General features: G+C 35.1%; 2 protein-coding genes and 2 non-coding genes across 4 annotated transcripts; 1 reads left to right on the forward strand and 3 right to left on the reverse strand.

Moving 5' to 3' along the window:
- Positions 1-1977: 1977 nt before the first annotated feature.
- LOC133815572 (uncharacterized) lies at positions 1978-2340 on the reverse strand. The gene has a single exon (XM_062248394.1). It carries the CDS (start codon positions 2338-2340, stop codon positions 1978-1980), a length of 363 nt encoding a protein of 120 aa, XP_062104378.1.
- Positions 2341-2379: 39 nt separating this feature from the next.
- On the reverse strand, positions 2380-4025 carry LOC133815579 (uncharacterized). The gene is made up of 4 exons (XM_062248400.1): positions 3661-4025; positions 3257-3357; positions 2853-2972; positions 2380-2771 (listed from the first exon to the last, which is right to left on the reverse strand). Exons 1-4 carry the CDS (start codon positions 4023-4025, stop codon positions 2380-2382), a joined length of 978 nt encoding a protein of 325 aa, XP_062104384.1.
- Positions 4026-6713: 2688 nt separating this feature from the next.
- Positions 6714-6820, forward strand: LOC133813668 (small nucleolar RNA R71). Its single transcript, XR_009884673.1, has one exon. It is a non-coding gene; the product is annotated as a small nucleolar RNA R71 (small nucleolar RNA).
- A 6777-nt stretch (positions 6821-13597) lies between these two features.
- Positions 13598-13704, reverse strand: LOC133813636 (small nucleolar RNA R71). The gene has a single exon (XR_009884643.1). It is a non-coding gene; the product is annotated as a small nucleolar RNA R71 (small nucleolar RNA).
- Between the last annotated feature and the right edge of the window lie 4246 nt (positions 13705-17950).

Genomic DNA, 17950 nt, shown 5'->3' on the forward strand with positions numbered 1-17950 from the left:
TTCTGCCGAATGATATATTCTAATCTGGCCAAGTGCAGATCCGGTGGGGCATGAAGTGCCAAATATTGAGGATATGCTTCTCTCCTTTCCTCCTCAGCTGCCTTTGATCCATCTTGTTAATCATTGGCAGGTATGGGTTCCTCAGCCGCTTCTTTTTCCCTTTCAACTCTCACATTCTTGGGTAGCGGTACTGGTGGCTCCAAGGATGGGGCATTGAATTTATTCACTGTAGCACGAGAAATAGGCCCCATGGCCTTCCTATAAATATCACTGGGATATTTAGGTAACTCCCAGACTTCATATAGATCAGCTATAATTGATCCGTGCCCCAACCCGGTAGTAGTAGTCAATCTACATAAATTCTTGATGCTTTGGCGAATAACTCGGCCAATATCAATAGAGAGTCCCGTCATAATAGCATACACCAGGTGACACCTATCAATCCCCACTTCAGACAAGTGGGTGTTGGGCATAAGTCACACACTCACTAAAAGAGTCCAGGCTTTGGCCACACAATTCATTTGATATCTCCGTAAATGTTTCAGCTCCCCATTCCGCATAACAAAAGACTCACCGGGAATTCCTAAAGTTTCTGTCACCCCAGTCCAATTTATTTCACTATGATACGCCATTGATAATATTCATCTTCTTCTTGAGAAAACATTGGTAATCTATATAGGGCATCAATATTATCAATGGCACACTCAGCCGAAATCCATCTAACAAACACCTTTTTATTAACGGCCCCAGGACAGTTGGCGTAAAACTCATAAACTAGTGAACAATTGGCCTTCGGCATCTTATCATCCACAAAAAGTTTCCAACCACGACGTAGAATATCATTCCTAATAATGTTATAAGTTTCTTGAGGGTACGATTCTTCTCGATATTCCATTCCGTGCTCTTGAATTACTAGACGCTGAGATAACCTTTATAAGTGATCAAAGGCATCCTTGCTAATAAATCGCGTCAGATCATACTCTTTAATTGGTTGAGGTGTTGGAGGGATTGGTTGAGTTTGGGGTGGTTGGGTACCGGATGTTGAGGGTTGATTACTGTTCTTAGAAGATGCAGCCCTAGTAGGTTGTTTCCTTGGCACCATACCTACACAATTGATAAAAAATGTCACACACAATTTTTGGCAGCACTTCCCCCAATTTTCTATAATTTCCTCACTGAATACTTTCAAAAATTTCATCCAAAGACACTAAATATACTAACAAGCAGTTCAACAATCCAATGCAATCCCTTAGTAAAAATTACTTCAATGAAAAATGCAAAAAGAGAAAACGTACAAGCCTTTAAATCTAAAAAACTGCCCACTCTTGAATTCTCCTTCAATCTTCAATTAGCACCAATAGAAAAACAAATTAGGATTAGGGCAAAAAGAAAGGAAGAAATAAATCAATATGGATTAGGAATTGTAATTAGAAATATAGCTAAAGAGTATTTGAAATAAAATGATAAATGGAAGAAAATTGAGAGCTTTTTCACAAGAAAATATGATTTGGGATAATAGGAAATGAAAAATGAGGGATATGTCTTGAAAAATTGATTTTAAAACCACTTCCCCTCTGTCTGACACAGGCGCGCCACGATCTAGATAGGGTAAGTCACAGCCTGCCTTAGATTTTCCAACATTCTCGTTTCCAGGCGTCGCGACTTATAAGCCCAAGTCGCGACCCGCCCCTCCAACAATTTCTAAGTACTCTCTGACTTGTGCAAATGTCGCGACTTGCTAGTTCAAGTTGCTACTTGGCCTAATGACTAATTGAAAAACAACTTTTTTCACGTTTTTCACGATTTTTTTACAGACTTTATACTAAAAATAAAATAAAATAAAAATAAATAAACTGCACAATTCCACAATAAAATTGTCCACTAATAAAAAATAAAAACAAAAACTAAAATTAAATATAGGAATGCCTCCTATAGCGTTGTCATTAACATCATTTAGCCGGACAGTGAATACCCCATTTAAAGGGGTTCCAAAACCATCACTGATTTGCACTTTTCCCCAAATCCTTTCAAATAATGCTTTAACCTCTCACCATTTACTTTAAAATGTCTTGTTTTCTTGCTATGAATCGGAACCGCTCCATAAGGTAACGAGACCACAACTGTGAAGGGTCCTGACCATCTAGACTTCAATTTTCCTAGAAACAGCTTCAATCTAGAATTAAATAACAGAACTTTATCTCCCGGTTGGAAATCCTTTCTAATGATCCTTTTATCATTAAAAACCTTAGACTTTTCTTCATAAATCTTTGCATTTTCATAAGTTTCGTTTCTAAATTCATCGAGCTCATTCAACTCTAGAAGGCTATTCTGCCCCGCCATAAATAAATCAACATTCAACTTTTTCACCGCCCAATAAGCTCAATGCTCAAGTTCAACTGCTAAATGACATTCCTTCCTGAATACTAACCGATATGCTGACATACCAATCAGAGTCTTAAAGGCTGTGCGATAAGCCCACAATGAATCATCAAGATTTTTCGACCAATCTTTCCTTGATGTGTTTACAGTTTTTTCTAAAATACTTTTGATTTCCCAGTTTGACACTTCAACTTGACCATTAGCATGTGGATGATAAAACAGGGCCATTCTATGATGAACTCCATAACGAGCGCATAGAGTTATGAATGATTTATTATAGAGACGACTGCCTCTGTCATTAATAATGGCTCTTGGAGTACCAAACCGAGTAAAAATATTCTTATGAAGAAATTTAAGTACCTCCTTACCATCACAAGTAAGAGTTGTTGCAACTTCCACCCATTTAGAAACATAATCTACTGGCAGCAAAATGTACTTATTATTATAGGATGATGGGAAAGGTCCCATAAAACCTATTCCCCACACATCAAACAGCTCAACCTCCAGAATTCCAGTCATTGGCATTTGATCTCTTCTGGATATATTACCGGCCCTTTGGCAACGATCACAACTCTTAACAAAGGCATTAGCATCTGTAAATAACGCAGGCCAATAAAACTCACATTGCAAAACTTTTCCTACTGTCCTTGTTCCTCCAAAGTGACCACCACAATGTACAATATGGCAGTGAGTAAGTATGAAAATCATTTCCTCTTCTGGGACACATCTTCTAATCACTTGATCAGCACAATGACGAAAAAGAATGGGCTGATCCCAATAACAATGCTTAACTTCTGAATAGAACTTTTTTAGTTGCTTCCTTTACATGTTCGGAGGCACAACTTTAGCTACCAAATAGTTGACATAATCTGCAAACCATGGTATCTTCTCTTCACATTAAATCGAAAATAATTGTTCATCCAGAAAATTTCATTAATTGGTTCCTCTTTAACATTATGCTCATCTTCTTTTTCCAATCTAGATAAATGATCAATAACTAGATTTTCTGTCCCCTTCTTATCACGAATTTCCATACCAAACTCTTGCAATAATAAGACCCATCGAATGAAGCGAGGTTTAGCATCCTTTTTGGTCATAAGATACTTAATAGCAGAATGATCTATTTAAACAATGACCTTATTACCAATTAAATATGGCCAAAACTTGTCAAATGCAAAGACTATTGCAAGTAATTCCTTTTCAGTAGTTTCATAATTTAATTGAGCATCATTCAAGGTTCTACTAGCATAATAAATCATTCAGAATACCTTGTCAACTCACTGTCCAAGAATCGCTCCTACTGCATAATGACTAGCATCACACATTAATTCAAAAGGAATTTTCCAATTTGGTGATACAACAATTGGAGCAGATACAAATGTATCCTTTAGTGTGTTAAACGCCCTTAAACAATCAGAATAAAAGTTGAATACCACACCATTCATAACTAAAGTAGATACAGGCTTCAAATTTTTTGAAAAGTCCTTTATAAACCTCCTATAAAATCCAGCACGACCCAGAAAACTTCGAACCCCTTTAAGAGACACTGGAGGAGGTAAATTTTCTATTTTTGAAATCTTGGCGCTGTATACTTCAATTCCATGGCGTGAAATCTTGTGGCCCAAGACTATTCCTTCTATCACCATAAAGTGACATTTCTCCCAATTTAATATTACATTGGACTCCTCACATATTTTTAGAACCCTTTCCAAATTAGCCAAACATTCATCAAAAGAGGGTCCAAAGACTGAAAAGTCATCCATAAAAAATTTAATACATTTTTCCTCCAAGTCAGAAAAGATTGACATCTTACATCTTTGAAAGGTGGCGGGAGCATTACATAACCCAAATGGCATCCTCCGAAAGGCAAAGGTTCCATAAGGGCATGTGAAGGTAGTCTTTTCTTGATCCTCTGGTGCTATAGGAATTTCATGGTATCTCGAATATCCATCCAAGAAGCAGTAATAAGGATGGCCTGCTAATCTATCTAGCATCTGATCTACAAAAGGTAAAGGGAAATAGTCTTTCCTGGTGGCCTTATTTATCTTACGGTAATCAATACAAATTCTCCACCCCATCATCGTATGAGTTGTAATAAGTTCATTATTATTATTTTTAACCACCGTTATGCCACCTTTCTTTGGAACTACCTAGATCGGATTAACCCAAGCACTATCAGATATTGCGTAAATTACCCCTACATCCAACCCTTTAAGGATTTCTTTTCTTACAACTTCTTTCATTGAAGGATTGAGACTCCTTTGAGCATCAATACTAGGCTTACTATCCTCCTCCATTAATATACGGTGCATCACTGTTGAAGGACTAATGCCCTTAATATCCGCCAAAGTCCATCCAATTGCTAGTTTGTGAGCCCTTAATACCCTAAGAAGCTTCTCTTCTTCAGTCACAGATAAAGAAGCGGAAATAATAACTAGGAGAGTATCATTCATCCCCAAATAAGCGTATTTAAGATGATCGGGTAAGGTTTTTAATTGAAGAGCTGGTGGTTTCGCAATGGATGGGAGAGGTCTCTCAGGAACTTGCCCCAATTCCTCATATTTCTTTTTATATATTTTCCCTGATGAATTCAACCACTTAACATACTCACTAGCTTCAGTACAAGCACACTCTTCAGGACTTGCAATCAAACTCAACTCCATTGGATCCTTAATAGACTGGACCCCTTTACTTGGTTCCTCTAATACACTAACACAAAAACAACTGTCACTCTCTGATGGATATTTCAAAGCTTTGAAAACATTAAAAACGACCTCTTCACCTTGTACTCTAAGCCTTAACTCTCCCTTTTGAACGTCTATCAACACTTACCCCGTGGCCAAAAATGGTCGTCCCAATATAATAGGCACGCCCTCATCTACCTCCATATCTAATACAATGAAATCCGTTGGGAAAATGAACTTATCTACCTTTACTAGAATGTCCTCTATAATACCTCTGGGTGTGTTAATGAATGATCAACCAGTTGAAGAGTAACAATAGTGGGTCTAGCTTCCCCCAATCCAAGCCTTTTAAATATAGACAACGACATTAAATTTATGCTTGCACCCAAATCACGTAAAGCTCTCTCACAATGAAAGTTCCCAATGGTGGTAGGTATAGAAAAAATGCCTGGATCTCTTAACTATTGAGGAAGCTTTTTTTAATAATTGCACTACACTCTTCAGTTAATGCAACCATTTCATAATCCTCCATTTTTCTTTTATTAGACAATATCTCCTTCATAAATTTCACATAACTAGGCATTTTTTCTAGAACCTCTGCAAAAGGAATTTTAATGTGAAGTTTCTTACATTCCTCAAGAAATTTGGAAAATTGTTTGTCAAGATTAGCCTTTCGAAACCGTTGAGGATATGGAATCTTTGGTGTAGGCTCAGTGTATTTTGGTTTTTCTGTTTTTGGAAGGTCTTCAGTAACCTCCTCTTGTATTGGACTAGTAACTTGTTGATCCTCTTTCTTCTTCCCCCTATCATCGATTGTAGGACCATCATACTTAGTCGCACTCCTAAAAGTGACAACTTGACATTGTTCTTTAGGATTTACCTCTGTGGAACTAGGAAAATTTCCTTGCTGTCTACTAGAAAACATTTGAGCCAATTGACCGATTTGTATCTCCAAACTCCTAATTGAAGACCTTGTCTCTGTCATGAATTAATTTAATTGTTCTGGCTGAATTGTTTGTGGGTTCATTTGAGGATGTGGTGGTGGATGAGATGGGCGTGGATTTTGATCATAATATATTCTAGAATGTAATCCATAAGTCAGTTGATGAGGGGGTTGTTGAGGTGGGTCCTATGGATATTGTGGTTGTAACCCTTGATTATTTTTCCAAGACAGATTAGGATGATTTTTCCAAGCAGCCGTATAGGAATTGGAATAAGTGTTAGGTACAGGTCTTGAAAAATTACCAATAACTTGTGCTTGTTCCAAGGGCATATTATTCACATCAGTTGAGCAACTGGCTGTGCTTGGGCATTTTTAATAAGAATGTGGTCCCCCATAAATCTCACAACTCACAACATTCTGTACTTGCATTGCTTGTGCGGCGAGATTAGTCTGTTGCAATTGCTTGGTTAGAGATGCGACTTGAGCTATCAATAACGCAATCGGATCAACTTCTAAGACTCCTGCTACTTTCTTGTTCTCACACTGAGTAGGCCAATTATAGTTATTCATAGCCATCTCTTCCAATAATTCATATGCTTCATTAGCACTTTTTCTCATAAATGCTCCTCCTGATGCTGCATCTATAATTGTCCTTGTATTGCCCCCCCAAACCATTGTAAAAAGTATGAACTAGCAGCCATTTCTCTATTCCATAATGTGGGCATTTTATTTGCAACTCTTTAAATCACTCCAATGCATCATATAAAGATTTCCCATCCAGCTGGTGGAAATTATTAATCTCTCCTCTTATTCTGGCTGACTTGGCAGGAGGAAAATATTTACCAAGAAATTTCTGAGCCAAATCTTTCCAAGTAAGAATAGAGTTGGCTTGTAATAATTTCAACCAACTCTTAGCTTTGTCCCAGAGTGAAAATGGGAAAAATCTCAATCTTACATCATCATTACTCACCCCATTCATTTTGAATGTCGCACATAGCTTTAACAAGTTTGTGAAATTGAGATTTGGATTCTCATTTGGTAACCCCCCAAATTGTACACAGTTTTGCACCATCTGAATAATTGAAGGTTTTATCTCAAAATTATTTACCTCAACAGTTGGAGGACGAATGCTTGAATGTATCCCCGTAACAGTAGGGAGTACATAGTTCCTTAATGGTGGATCGACTTTAGCTGCATTACCTATATATTCATTTTTGACAACATTATTTGCGTTCTCATCCATGGTGAAATCCAACCGTTTCTTTATCTTTCGATTCTTTCTGCACGTTCTCTCAATTTCAAGATCTATTGGTATGATTTCCTTTTATCTACTTCCTCGCATATACCAACAACTCCTGAAATACAATACAACCTTGATCCGAATAAATTTAAAACAATAAAAATAAAAAATAATATAAAAAAACAAAATTAGAACAAACAACAATTAACTTTGATATTGGAAATTATGTCCCCGGCAACGGCGCCAAAAACATGATCACGAAAATATATATACGCAAGTGCACGCAATCGATTCAAGTAATATATATGATAAGTAGAGTATTGTTCCAACGAAGACTATTTTACAATTACCACTAATTGTTCTTTTAATTTTTATTTGGCAATTAAAATTTAGATGAATGAATTTAATTTTAAAATTATAAAAGAAAACTAATATCAAGAATCACTAATTAAAAGATTTAAATCACTATTAAAAAGACCTAGGGTGTTAAGTTCATCAACTTGTCATCCTACTAATTATACTAATCAATTCTAAATTTCTTTCTTCCTATTCTAATAGCAGGTTAACATAATTTGATTCCTATTCTTTTCCAAGATATAAGTTGTAACGCCCTACTTCCTTAAAGCTGTTACTAAATGTGTTTAAAACGTGCCAATCTCTCGCTAATCGAGGTTTTAGGTTTAAAGTGTAGTTAATTAAAATGTAAACTCGTTTAAATAAGATTTTGGTGTAAAAAGTTGGTCAATCCTTTAAATCAGGAAAAGGGTTACATTGGGATCCCAAAAACACTATTTGGAATTATATTTACAACTCAAAAAGTTACTTTACAGTCGGCCTAAGTGACAAAATCAATATTTAAAACCATCTCCTCAAAATACCCCAGCCATGGTGGCCAGATAGGCCAAACATGTATGCACCGCTCCATGCCCTCTAACTCATGGTTGGTTGATCATTTCCTTGCCCTTACCTACACCACAGAGCACCCGTGAGCCGAGGCCCAGCAAGAGAACCTCAAAGCACAACAACATCACATCATAGCAGTATAATAGCACATAAGTACACCAACATACCATCATAGCAATATATCAACACATAAGCACAATAGCATAACATCTTAGCAGTACAATATCACACTAGTTCAATATTTCAACAACGTATAATGAAGCACCCAATAGGCTAAACACATAGCGGCCATGCCGTCCTAGGTGCTTTACCGAACCCTGGGTTCGCGGTCTGCACCAAGAGGATGACTCCAGCATCCTAGGAGGGTCTCGCCCTAACGGCCTACACTCCACGTGCTAAACGCCGTTCCCGACCGCTTTTTGTTCTCGGCTTTGCACTCCGCGTGCATAACACTGTTCCCAGCCCCTTGCTACTCCCAGCTTTTGCCTCTCCCGACTTTTGCCACTCTCGGCTCCTGCCGCTTCTGGCTCTTGCCTCTCCCAGCTTTTGCTGCTCCCAGCTCTTGTCGCTTCCGGTTCTTGCCTCTCCCAGATTTTGCCACACCCGGCTCTTACCGATCAGTCACATTCACATATATGACATAGTAAACCATAAACAATACATACAGTAAAATACACCACATAACTCTATGGGTACAAACTGTTCTCTTACCTGTGTCCCAAGCTTCCTGAGCACCACAATCTCGAGCACAGTCCTCTAACCCGAGCCTTGCTGAAAGCCTAGTCACAATGCATTAACAATATCCATCCATCAAGTTCTAATCCAATAAATAACTTCGGGATATAATTGTAGCCTCCGGGACCTTGGATTTTACCAATCGGGGTGGTAAAATCCTTCCCGAGCCTTAACTTTTGGGTTCCCGAGCCAACAACCTTCACACAACCAAAATTTAGAGTTTGGGCCGCGGCGCGCCCCAAGTCAGAGGCATAAAGCCTCCCAGATGAGAGACACAGGTCACAACATTCCTAGTCTTGGGTCGCAGCGCGCCTGGGTAGCTAGAGGCTTCCAACCTCTTTGACACACACGGGCCGCGACGCCTGAAGAACAGGGCCGTGGCTCGAGCCTCCAAACCCAGAAATCACCATTTTCCCCTGCGTTTTCCTCAAGCCTAAACCTTAGTTTCATACTTCAAACACCACTTAAACTCAGAATTGAACCTAGATTCCTTGTCTACACAACCTAGGCATCACATCCACCCAAGAACAACCCTTTAATCCTCACTAACACCAAAATTCAAACCAAACACAACTAACCAAACCAAACCTCATGCAAGCTTAAGTTCTTAACATAATCAAAGTAATTAAACAACAAGATTCAATCTAAGAAACTTACCTCCACACTTAAGTCAATTCCTGAACTGATTCCCTGAGCTTTAAGCTTCCCAATCCTCCAATTCTCCAGCCCAATTCTTCAAGGTTTCCTCCAAAGCTTCAACACCTCAAGGGAGAAAGAATATCGGTGGAGAGAGAGAGAAGCCAAAGAAAAATGAGTATTAAACTTCTATTCTTCCTTTCTTTTCTTTTTGTTCCAATGTTTTCTCCAGCCTAGGTGTATACCTACTTGCCAAAAAGACCAATCTGCCCCTTAAGCTTATCTTAAATCCTCAAGTGTCACCAAGGAAATTTAGTCATTTGCCAAATCCCGTTAAGTCCCCGAGTATTCCTATAAATCCCTGTTAAATCCCAACATAACTAAATCATTGCTAAATTACTATCCATTAATCAATAATTCCCAAACACATATTATATCCCCAAAATACCCCCAGGCTCCTCCCTAGTCGGGCATTCGACCTCGTTGTGACTTTTTAGCGAAACCGCTCCCTAGGACTGTCTCGGATCGTGCATCACAAATATATCACCACTCACACGTGGTAACAATCACAATATACACAAATATTGCATTTATGCTCTCAACGAGCTAAAATTACAATTATGCCCCTCATAGCCAAATGGGGCCCACATGCATATTTAGTTCACATAAACATGCAATTCTAATCACATAATCATCAAGTTCACATATTAATGTAATTAAATCAATTATTGCCCTCCCGACACGCTAATCAAGGCCCTAAGCCTTATTAGCAAATTTGGGAAGCTACATAAGATCTCAACCTATATGCAGGTTTTCTTCATCTCTGTGATAAACTTAAACATATAGAAGACATTAAGCATGGAAACCTAATTACTACACAACTCATACAGGTACTTCGTTCAATATGCAACCTATGTCAATATAATGATAGCATGTTCAATTCTCATCTTGCAAATTTTGAATAAAAATCATAAATCAAGCAAATATTGATAAATAATTTATTAGCATTAAGAACACATTATATAGATTTGAATAGAGAAGAAAAATCAAAAGAACATCATAATTAAATTAGGTAGAAATCCAAGTGACTACATTAAACCCTAGATAAAATTGTTTAGTTCATATCAGACATGACTAAATCAACAAAATTGTAATTCAAAAACATAAGATTCACAAACATAAAGAAGAAAGGAAAATATAAAAATGCAGAATAACTAGCCTAAGAATCAAAATTAGTCTCTAAAAACGTAATTAAAAATTGACCTAATGACGTAATTCAACCCTAAATATGAATTTATAGTAAAAAAATTACAAAAGCTGTGTTTTTCATATGCGGGCTGCGACTTGGCCTTCTCTGGGTCGCGGCCCTTGTCCATTTTTGACGCATTCTAACTCTGCACAAGTCTTCAGGCGCCGCGACTCAAGAGTATCAAGTCGCAGCCTGTGTCCAGGATTTCCCTTTCTTAGCCTCTGACGTTCCCTTGCGCTGCGACTGATACGGTCAAGTCGCGACACTAATTGCTACCAGTAGCCATATGTTTCTGACTTGCCTAGAGTCGCGACTTATAAGCTCAAGTCGCGCCTCTAATTCCATTTTTTTCTCAAATTAGGCCTTTCAACTTGTCTCTTCATCAAAAACTGACTTTTAATCGTCCTTAGCATCATTTTGAGTCCAACAACCATCAAGAGCATCATTTTCCCACTATTTTCTATTCTTTTTATATTTTTTTCTCATGATTCACCGCACCAACCTACAACAAAGACAAACAAAAGCGTAATCTTGAACAAAACACACATAAAGACTCAAGATTACCAAAAAAAGACATTCTAAAATGACACTAAAATAAAGTTATCAATTCCATATGCTAGTGATGTTATTTTGCTACTTTGATTTACTATGTTCTTAATATAATGCATTTGAGTTGTTTATGTTCTTTCATCCTCATCTTTATTTTGTTATCTTTATTTACTTGTGCTAATAGTATATAGGATTTGTCATGCTCTTTCTATGTGTTTCTAATTAGTAAAAGTAATATTGATATATAATTTTATGTCTAATCTTCTATTGCATTATTGTCATTGGGTATTTTGTCATTTTTAGATTTTTCAAAAGAATAACATTGTGTTCCTAAAGTAAGGAACTTTATAACTCAAATGGACTTTTGTTAGAAAAGAATATGGACTTTAATGTTAGATTTTCCAAGTAAATGTTGGGATGTGAACTATTTACTTGTGTTGTTTTGTAAATCAAGTAACTAAGTAACTAAACAAGCATATGGATGATTATTGAAACCTTTCTACTTCTTAACTCTTGATTACACCTTATTTTTATTTCACTTAACTCATTCATCAAAAAAGTCAACATCAAAATCTCAAATCAATTTTCATTTCCATTTTTATTTATTTCATGTTACTAACATTTTGTGTTATTTTTCAACTAATTTTTTGGTTTTAGGTTACCTCCTTGTGGATCGACCACCCAATTTTATTACAACTACCGCTTAGTGGTTGTCACATTTTGGGCATTAAACAAATTTTGGCGCTATTGTCAGGGAGGTAGTTTTCAAAAGTTTTAATGAAATTTTTACCAAAATGTTGGTAACTTTATTTGTATTTTTATTGCTATGAATATTGTGTTAGTATAAATAATTTTTAGTTAATTTGAATATTATTAAAAAAACCAAAGCAAAAAAATTTTAGTTATATATATTTTCATACTTTTCTTTTTCGGTAAAAAAAGAGAAAAAAAATATATATATATATATACAAAAGACAAAATAGTGAAAAACTTAAAAAAAACAAAAATAAATATATATTTATTTTTATTTTTCTTTTCCTTTCTTTTTGGTTACATAAAAAAAGAGAATTATATAAATATATATAAATATTTTTTCTATTTAGTTAATTCTAATTTCACTTTTCTTTCTTTATTTCTATTTTATTTTATTTTTTATAGTTTAATAAATATTTGTAAAAAAAAGAGATAAGCTTATTATTTTATCTTCACTTAATTTCTATTTTCTATATTTTTGTGTCGACTATTTTGTCGCTTTAGGTTCTTAGTTTAGATCTTCCATTCTTTTTGCCTTAGTCTTCCTTAGAATGTAGTTCTTCCTTAAAAAAAAAAAAGAAGCATAAAATTGCATAAATTTTTTCATAAAACGCTTAGTAATATTACAAATGGTAGAAATCGATATTTTTCTGTCTAGAAAGATTGGTTGTTAAATAAGGTTTGTGTTAACATTACCCCCCACACTTACCTGGGAACCTTGGGGACTTCTATCTAGGCAAGTATGGGTCTAAAGTGGTACCTTGGCAACCTTCCTAATCGGCCTGGGAACATTTCGAGCATATACCTTTGCACTATTACATTTTTGAACTTAGTACTAAAAGAAAACCAAGCTTGTTCTGTCAAAATAAGCGATTTCACTTTGCTTAAAGGTTGTTTAGTTGAAAAGGTTTACCTTATGATCCACCATACTTACTCAGCAACCTCAGGGAGTTTTAGTAAGGCGTTGGAGGTCATCCTAAAACCTCCAAATCTATCTGGGAACAAGTTTAACAAAAAAAAAAAAAAATCATTTCCGAAAGTGGATGAATCATCATGAAACTTATAGTGAAACCTCTTCCAATTCATCCACCACTTCTTCTGGAAATCCTTCCACCACTCCTGCTTCTCAACAAACTTTAGTTGATAATAATCCATTCCTAATGGCTCGTAATGATGAAATCTAACCAAGAACTCTAAATGACTACCTCCATCCTACTCGCACGTCCACACCTTCATGCATTATTTCCCTCCTAATATGCTCGCATTAGACTTTAAACACGACATGATTCAACTCTTGCCCACATTTCATGGAATGGAAAACGAAAGCCCATACGTGCATATTAGAAAGTTCGAGGAGGTAGTAGCCAGGTTGTATAACCGAGTTGAAAATGTTGTGCGACTAAAGTTCTTCCCTTTCTCCTTGAAGGACAAAGCCAAAAGCTGGTTATACTGTTTGGACCTAGGTCTATTGGAACATGGGAGGAAAATATTTCTTTCTAAAAAACTTCCCTAACCATAAGACCAACAGTCTAAAACAACAGATTTCCACATTTTCCCAAAAGGATAATGAAATGTTTTATCAAGTTTGGGAAAGATTCAAAGATCTATTGAATTAGTGTCCACACCATGGCTATGAGAACTGGCGTTTGGTCAGTTACTTCTATGAAGGCCTCATGAGTCATGAGCATCAGTTTGTAGAAATGCTATGCAATGGTGAATTCCTCAAAAAAGAGCCAGATGGTGCTCTTGAATATCTCGAAGAAACAGCAAAAAAATTTCACACTTGGACTAGTCCAAGTGCTACAGATAGCACCAACCGACACAAACCATTTGGGATCTATCAACATTGAGAAGAGTATAGTGTTAAGGCCCAACTCGAAGCTTTTAAAAAGCAGTTTGAGGACTTAATGACAAAAAAATGGCCAAAAACCACACATGATTGCTCAAGCGGAACCACAAGAACCTTGCTTTGTTTGTGGAGGGACGAAGCATTTAGCTAAGGACTGCTTAGCTTTTAATGAAATGAGGGGGGTTTATGACGAGCAATGCAATGCCTTAGGGGCATATAACAAGACATTCTCCCATATGTACAACCCTGGTTGGAGAAACCACCCAAATTTCAATTATAAAGATTCTAACCAAGCTCAATTGTCTGGAGGACAATGGAGAAATGAGCAACAAGTTCAACCATCAAAGGCATATTCTGCACCTCAATATAATGCTCATCCACAATGAAATTCTCTTAAGAATACCCTTCATGCATTCATAGAGGAACAATCCAAACTAAATTGTCAAATGATGGAAGAAATTAAGGAAATGAAATGTCAATTCTCAAAATTGACTGAATCCTTGGCCATTCTGGGAAAAGGCAAACTTCCTTCCCAACCGACATTCAATGTGCAAGGCCAACACATGGCCCAATCTTAAAATTCCAATGATCAAAATGTTAAGGAGGTAAATTCCATCACAACTAGAAATGGTACAACTTTGCAAGACCCATCCATAAAAGCCACCTCTCCCAGTACTCCAAAAGTTAATCCTAATAATGCACCACTCAATGCTTCTCCAATTGTGATAAATTGTTGAGACCACATTATTATGTGGATACATTTGTAATCTATGACTCGAGGCGATCCTAGTGAGCGGTTTAGCGAAAAAGTCATGGCGGGGATTTATACCCCGCTCGAGGCGAGCCTGGGGGTATTTCTAGGAATTTAGGAAATATATTGGAGTCTATTTTGATATTGAGGAATATAATTGGTGATTAGTTAGGTGTCGGGAAGTAAGCGGTAAATATTAGAGACATTCGAGGAATTAGCGGGAATTGGGTGTAATGACTAAAATGCCCTTAGGAGGTTTAAAAGATTAGTTTTAAAGGGGAGGGAAAATTGGTCATTTGAGTTAAAAGCAGGGATAGGTATTAAAATTCTTTATGCCTTAGTGGATTATGTAGAAAATTGTAGAAGGCTAAAGAAAAGAAAAAGGAAAAGAAAGAAGGGAAAAAAAGCAGGAGCCTTCTCTCTTGCACGGTTTGGGCTTCTCTTCACCAATTCTTTGGAAATTTGGAGCTAAAATTCAGAGAAGGCTTGGGCTAGGACTCAACACTAGGATCCTTGAATTGGCTTGGGGAATTAGCAAAGGATATTTGTAGTGCACCAATTTTTTTTTTTAGATTAATTAAATTTGTGATTTATTTTATTTAAATGTTAAGTGTGATGAATTGTTTTATTTAAATGTTTATTTTATTTAGTTGTTGTTTGTTTTATTTGATTGTTTGTTATTTTATTTAATTGTTAGAATTGTTTGGTATAATCTTTTGAATTTAAATTTGTTAATTGTTTGTTTGGTTAATTAATTTAATAAGTGAATAATTGTGTAACATGTTTATTTTACTATTAGTGTTACATTTTAAATAAGTGTGAAAATTGAGGTAATTATGTGAGTTTTGGTTGAATGTACTAAGGTGCATGGTAGATAGTGGTGCACCCTAGTGTTTTAGTGTGTGCTAGTATATGGTAATAGGGTGCACATGTGTGGATTTTCTACACATTTTATAATTTCCCTTTATTGATATTTTTTGGTAGTTTTATTTTAATAAATAGGAAAATAAATAAATAAAATTCAAAAAGGGCAAGTGTTGGGCGTGTAGTGTGTGTAGTGTAGTGGGAAAGGGATTGTTTTTTTTAAGGCAATAAAATAAAAAATTGGAAGACACTAGCTATTTTGGGATAGGAATGTGATCACCCTTTATTCTTTTATATCTATTATCATAAAAGAAAATAATAAGAAATTAAGAGAAAATAAAATGGAAAAAGGAAACTTACCATTTTATGTTGGTGAGGCTTTATTGAGAGAGTTGAATAAAGGGGAAAGGAAAGGAAGAGGAGAGCATTTTCCTTGTGGCTGTCGTGACCTAGAGAGAGAGAGAGAGAGAGTGGCGTGTTAGAGAGAGAGAGGGAGAAGAAGAAAGAAAGGAAGAAAGAAGAAGAAGGAGAAGAGGAACCAAGTTTAGAGTATGTTTTTCTTGTATTTTTGTTTGTCTAATCTCTTTTTCTTGATTATATGATTTTGACTTTGTTTATTTGTTGTGTGTGATTGGATTTCTTTCTCCTCCTCATGGTGGTTTTAAAAAAAAACCCTAGGCTTGAACAAGGGGTGGTGAAGTTTGGGTGTTGATCATTTTGTATTCTTGATTTTACAATCAAGAGATGTATCAAATCTATAACCCTAATGATATGATGTTCATGGATTGATGGAGTGTTTTCTTATAATTTTATGCATGGGTTTATGTTGTTGGGTTTGATTTTTATGGTTGTGTAATGAGAGTATGTGTAGTGATGATGAATGTTTAAAATACATGAAAGAATAGGTTATTTTTTTATTGTATGTGTTTCGGCCTAAAGGGGTATTCAAAAGCATGATTGTTATTTTTATTATGTTTTATGTCAATGAAAATTTTAGAAACATGATAGGTTGTGGCAAGATCTTGTATGAAGTTATGATGATTGTGATTTTTGGAATAATTGCATGATAATATTATATTGAGAATATATGTAACACAAGATCAATGGTGGTTGTGGTTCATGACTTGTGAATAAGTTCTAAGGTGAATGATGAATTATTATATACCCATGATGTGATTAAAATGGATAAAGGGGTTAGAAGCATGCTAGGGTTTGTGTTGAAATATTGTGCATAATTGAGCATGAATTTTGTGAATCTAATAAAAGGAATAAATTTTATGATTTAATGTGCTTGCTGATTTTTGTACAAAAATGATGTTGTTCATGATGAGATTAATGTTTTGAGTGCTCAAATAAAGTTTGCAAAGGATTTTGATGTTTTAAGAAATTTAATTATGCTTTGAAATTATATTGTGCATAAATAATTTCCTACAGAATTTTTATTGAATTTTTAGAAAAATATGAGGTTTTTATATTGAATATGGTGATTTTTAAAGATAAAATGGTTGCTGGAATTTTTGTAAGAAAAAGGGAAGTGTGTTTCACTAAAATAAATTTGATGAGTTTTTGGAACAAATTATTATCCTAAGTTATGGTAATATTGAAAAATGGTATTTTAAAATGGTATGAATGCATATTTTGATAAGTTATGATTTTCTTTATTTTTGAGAAACATATTTAGATTCTATTTATTTGTGATTTTTAAAGAAATTAAATAGTGGCTGAAAGTTTGGTTTAAAAGGTTTAAAAAAAATAATTATTTAAATTGTCACATATGGATTTATGTTACATAAAACTAAGTCTTAAATAATTTAAATAAAAATATATTTTCTCACATCATTTATGTAACACAATTAACCAATGATAAAATTTGTTTTTCTAAAGAAACATATTAAAAATAGGTATTTTAATTAATTCCAAGCTTTTTGTTAATTCTTTGTAATTTGAGATTAATAAATGAAATTGTCACATATTTTATTTTAAGCTAAATCAAATTATTTTATAAAGTAAAATGATGTTTTGAGGAATTTAATCAACCTAGAAATTTTAAGAAAAATAACGCATGTTATATGTCTATTAATTTTAAAACAATAAAAGTAAGAAATGTAGAATTTTTTTTTTTAAAACGTCGCAATTACGTAATGTTCCCACGTATGCATGTTACATGAAAATCCACTTTTACGTCCAAAATTATGTTTATTATTCAACTATGTGGTTTTTATAAAAAGATCATGCATGTAAAATAGGTAAAATGAGCATTATTCTTTTATGGCTTTATGTGTAGTTAAGAATAATTGCATGTTATGTGTAACTGTTATTATGTGTGCATGGCCCATGCACACATGAGTTGTATGGGAGGGAAAAATAGTAATTTTATGAACCTAAGAAATATTGTTTTGATTATGATATAGGCTT

Source organism: Humulus lupulus, chromosome 1, assembly GCF_963169125.1.
Source record: "Humulus lupulus chromosome 1, drHumLupu1.1, whole genome shotgun sequence".
Classification (NCBI taxonomy): domain Eukaryota; kingdom Viridiplantae; phylum Streptophyta; class Magnoliopsida; order Rosales; family Cannabaceae; genus Humulus; species Humulus lupulus.

Coding starts and splice junctions, on each gene's coding strand:
- LOC133815572 (XM_062248394.1), bottom strand. CDS start 2,340: ATGGCGGGGCAGAATAGCCTTCTAGAGTTGAATGAGCTCGATGAATTT.
- LOC133815579 (XM_062248400.1), bottom strand. CDS start 4,025: ATGGTGATAGAAGGAATAGTCTTGGGCCACAAGATTTCACGCCATGGA. Junction 3,358..3,660: donor GTAGGAGCGATTCTTGGACA/GTGAGTTGACAA, acceptor TCATTTATCTAG/ATTGGAAAAAGAAGATGAGC. Junction 2,772..2,852: donor GTTTGATGTGTGGGGAATAG/GTTTTATGGGAC, acceptor AATGGGTGGAAG/TTGCAACAACTCTTACTTGT.